This window comes from Guillardia theta (genome assembly GCF_000315625.1).
Source record: "Guillardia theta CCMP2712 unplaced genomic scaffold GUITHscaffold_99, whole genome shotgun sequence".
Lineage (NCBI taxonomy): Eukaryota > Cryptophyceae > Pyrenomonadales > Geminigeraceae > Guillardia > Guillardia theta.
The window spans coordinates 148268-152519 of record NW_005434575.1 but is presented as its reverse complement, the minus strand read 5'-3'; the positions used below and the strand labels follow the sequence as shown (position 1 = coordinate 152519).

General features: G+C 55.6%; 1 protein-coding gene across 1 annotated transcript; it reads right to left on the bottom strand.

Annotated features, from left to right (window-relative positions):
• Positions 1-1179: 1179 nt before the first annotated feature.
• Positions 1180-3777, bottom strand: GUITHDRAFT_145237 (hypothetical protein; the record flags this gene model as incomplete). The annotated part of the gene is made up of 7 exons (XM_005824057.1): positions 1180-1362; positions 1416-1765; positions 1817-1909; positions 1972-2061; positions 2108-2842; positions 3348-3413; positions 3516-3777. The coding sequence occupies 7 exons, from the start codon at positions 3775-3777 to the stop codon at positions 1180-1182; spliced, it is 1779 nt and encodes a 592-aa protein (XP_005824114.1).
• Between the last annotated feature and the right edge of the window lie 475 nt (positions 3778-4252).

Sequence of the window (4252 nt, the reverse complement as noted above, 5' to 3'; positions counted from 1 at the left end):
CTCCGGGAGAGGTCGACTCCACATAAACAGGCCTTTGCTGATGGTTAATATGTAACTCTCCTTTGCAGAATTCGGCAATGAACTTTTCCAATCGGTTTGTAAAATTTGCTTTCAGGTCTTGGTAGAAATTCGTTCCATATTGATTTGCAGCGAATACAATAGCTTGCGAGTCTCCTCGAATTCTACATAAATCAACGAAAAGATGTCTTTTCTCTGACCAGAAACGTTGTAGAGTTGGATACTTGTTATCTGTACGGCTATGTTGTTCCATTCCAAGTGTAAAAACATTCCAGAAAAAGGTCGATTTGGCTCTCTTGATTTCATCCACTACATATCGTAAATTCCCTGTATCCCTGCCCCATATCAGAAAACAGTTGAATATCATACTGCCTCTTGATGTGATCTGACTGATATGTAATACCCATCTGTCGATCACGTCTAAAATCGATCTGTTCTCTACCTTGAGTCTCGAGTATAACCCACATTTGACGACTCTCGTGAATGGTTTTGAATAACTTATTTCTTGACCGTTGTCTGAATCATCTGTAATTCGTTTTCTCTTCCTCGGCATGTTATAGTATGTTAGTCTGGCGAAACCATGTTAGATAGCAGGTAGTCGCTACATTTTTTTCATTACCATCGTTTCAGTGTATTGTCGGACCGCAAACTCTGTAATGGCGGGAAGATGAAACGAGCAGCCACAAACTTTCCGTCGGACTCCGGGGAAGGCGGGAAGATTTTTTTTTCTTTTTTAAGACCCTCATACAGCCCCATTGGATGGGTGATTGAAACCTATCAATGACCCCTGTCATGCTGGTCCAGGACTCCTTCGGGAGTCCTTTTGTCGATTAAAGGTTAACCGGCGAACCCCCCTTTGCCCCGGGGGGGGGGGGTGGTCCATTTATGTGGTTTATGGTGCTAAACAATAAAAATCACAGAAAACTTTCAGAGTTTAAAGAAAGTATATATACTGGTGTCCGAGTTTTTTAAATTGGCGTGGAAGTTCCCGGAAGCCGCCTAGCCTGACTGCTAGCCTGATACCACCGGCGGCCCGGCCCGGATCACCGCTGAGTGACGGGTCATGATACTAGAAAGATGACTGACGGTTCAGGTAAGTGGACTCGACAGTACTACGGTAGACGGTTTCACAAGCCTCGACATCTAAGGGGGTTTCATCTATCAGCTAGTCAACCGGGCAAACATGAAGTTCGGGTCTTCCAACACGCCGTCCTTGGGCAGCAGGTTGACCATGTGGAGGAAGCGCAGCCGCCCCTGCATGTCCCCGAAGATGCAGAGGTCAGAGTCGTCGTGCTCCGACTCCATGGCGAGAAGTTTCTCGATCTGCGTGCTCAGGCTGGAGTTCTGCAAGGGTGGACGTCAGGAGGAGGCAAGTGTACTATCAGGAGGGACGTCACCTGCTTCAGACCTCCTCGCCATGCCTCCCACGCTCGAGCTACTGTGCTCTGCTTCCATCGCTGGAGCACCCTCATGGCTGATTTCTGTCGGCGGACCCTCCGCTCCTCTGTCGACCTCACCATACGAAAGCTGGTTGTCAGGCAAGAGATGCCACACAGCTCCACAGGGGCTGCCTTGTCGCTCCTCTTGCTGCTGACTAGCGGGTCTTCGCTGCGACCAGTGTCGAGAGGAGCCTCGTTGACGTAGAAGAGGCGGATCCTGTTGGCCTCCAGGTCCCATGCCCACACCTCGCCGATGGTGCTGGAAACGAGCAGGATGGGCTTCGTGGGGATCCAGGAGACGTGGGAGACTGGGGACAGGAGTCAGCATCGTCACCGGATATCTGCCTTGAGCTTCTCACTCTCAGCCACAGCTGGGATCAGCGACTGCGGGATGTTCTGCAAGCACTCTCCGGTCTCCACCTTCCACACGTGGATGGTTCCGAACGCTCCTCCTGCAGCAAGGGGAGCAGCAGACATGGTCAGGACGAGAAGACTGCGAGCACAGGGTACCCACCCACAGCCACCAGGTCCTCCTCAGACGAGAAGGCAACGTGGTTCAACGCTCCCTCGGCCTTGAGCGCGTGCAAGGGCTGGCAGGTCTCGACTGCAAGAGCGTCAGGAGCAGCGTCTAGGAGGAGCATCTTCCCCACCATTCCAGATCCTGCAGAATCTGTCTCCTCCCACGGAAGCCAAGAGCCTCCCGCTGAAGGAGAACTTGACTGACTGCACGTAGGCAGCGTGTGAGCCCTCGAGGACCTTGGCTCCCGGGTTGAACTTGTGCATGAGGTCGAAGATGCAGACGGTTCGGTCGGTGGAGGCGGAGGCGATGTACCGTCCCTGAGGGCAGCCGTCCACGTCCAGGATGCTTCCTTGCAGCTCTTTCCTGAAGCGGCAGTGCGATCGCAGGCGGCCTGTCAGGCTCCTGACGAGCCTCTGCAGCCTGACGATCTTGATCATGTCGGGCAGCTGGTCGTAGGACACTGAGATCATGCTCGAGAGCCTGGTGAGGCCCTCGGAGCTGAGCATGCTTGACGTCCTCCCGAACCCGCCAGGGTTGTCGCCCGACGCCTCAATGCTCGTCGTCCTCCCGAAGGAAGGCTCTTGCGGGGAGGAGGCGGCGACTGTCGCCTTGGTCCAGATCCTCCAGACCCTGACGGACTTGTCGAGGGATCCTGTCACAACGTGCAGCCCGTCTCCTATGAAGCGAACGACCCGCACGTCAAGCTCGTGCTGGCCGACGTGTAGGAGCGGCTTGTTGAGGTCGTCGGTGCGCCAGAGGTTGACCTTGTAGGTGCTCCATGCGACGATGAAGATCTGAGAGGAGAGCGGGCCGAGCACGTGATCCTCCGGCAGCCTCGGGGCGAAGGAGGCGAGACGAACAGCTCCTGCAGAAAGAATAAGGGGGGGAGGAGGGGAGGAGAGGGAGAGCAGATGGGAGAGGAGAGGAAGAGGAGAAGAGGAGGGGAGAGGGAGGAAAACGGAGGAGAGGGAGGAAAACGGAAGAGGGAAGGAAGAGGGAAGGAAGAGGGGGGGAGGAGGATAACAGGAGGAAGAAGCAATGGAAGGCAAAGTGGCAAGAACAAAAGAGACAACTGGGCGACAAGGAGACGAACTTGAACGGGACATAGTTCGCAAGAAAGATGAAAAAGTAAAGAATAGCGCAGGGGAGCAGATGAAGAGGAGGAGATGAAGGGGAGCAGGGCAAGGGCAGGAGCAGGTGCAGGAGGCAGGAGCAGGAGCAGGAGCAGGAGCAGGAGCAGGAGCAGGAGCAGGAGCAGGAGCAGGAGCAGGAGCAGGAGCAGGAGCAGGAGCAGGAGCAGGAGCAGGAGCAGGAGCAGGAGCAGGAGCAGGAGCAGGAGGGGAGACCGTATTCGCTGTCGAAGTCAAGACCTCCGATGAGCTTGGAGTGGGGAAGTACCTCCCACACCTTGAGGTTGCCATCCCCGACCGAGAGAGCTTTGCTGCCGTCACACGACAGAGAAACAGACTGAATGAAACACTTCTCTGAATGCCTTGGTTTCAACACTCCTCCTCCTCCTCCTCCTCCTCCTCCTCCACCTGCTATCTCTTCACTCCCCTCCCCTGTCCTTCCGGCTGCCCCTCCCTCTCCCTCCACCATCGACCGCTCGTTCTCATGCTGCCCTGCCGACCATACGTAGAGCTGTCCATCATCGCAGCCGATGATCGTGATCTCGCCGGAAGAAGAGGAGCAGCAGCAGTTGATGTGCGAAGAGACTTCAACTGTCTCCGCCAGGTCCTCCACTTGGTCCCACACAAAGATATCAGTGTCGCAGGCCATGAACAGAAGGCCGTCGCTCATCCTGGAGCTGAACTTGACGTTGTTCGCCCTGGCCTGCAAGATTGTCTGCTGGGTCTTCCCTTCCGACTCCTTGGACTGCTCTGACTCTAGGATCAGCGTCTTCTCGAACCTGATGCTCTTGCTCCTGTTCCTGCTGAAAGGAGCGATGCCCTTCTTTGCGACCTCCTCGTCCTCACTGACCTCCTTGCTCTTGTTGCTGCAGGAGGTGAGGTGAGAAGGAAGAGACATGTTCGCACTGACGAGGAAGAGTGGAACGAATTTGAGGAAGAGATATGAAGACAATGGAGAGGGAGAGAGAAGGGGGAAGGGGGGGGGGGGAGGGGGGCTGGGTTTACTCGTCGGAGGAGGGGGGGATGGGGGGCCGGGGGCACATAGAGGTGGAGGGAGGGGGAGGGAGGGTGGAGCCAGAGTCTTTCCGGGGCAGTCTCGTCCTCCCCAGGTTACGCTTGGCCATGGCGGAGAGATGCTCCCTTGA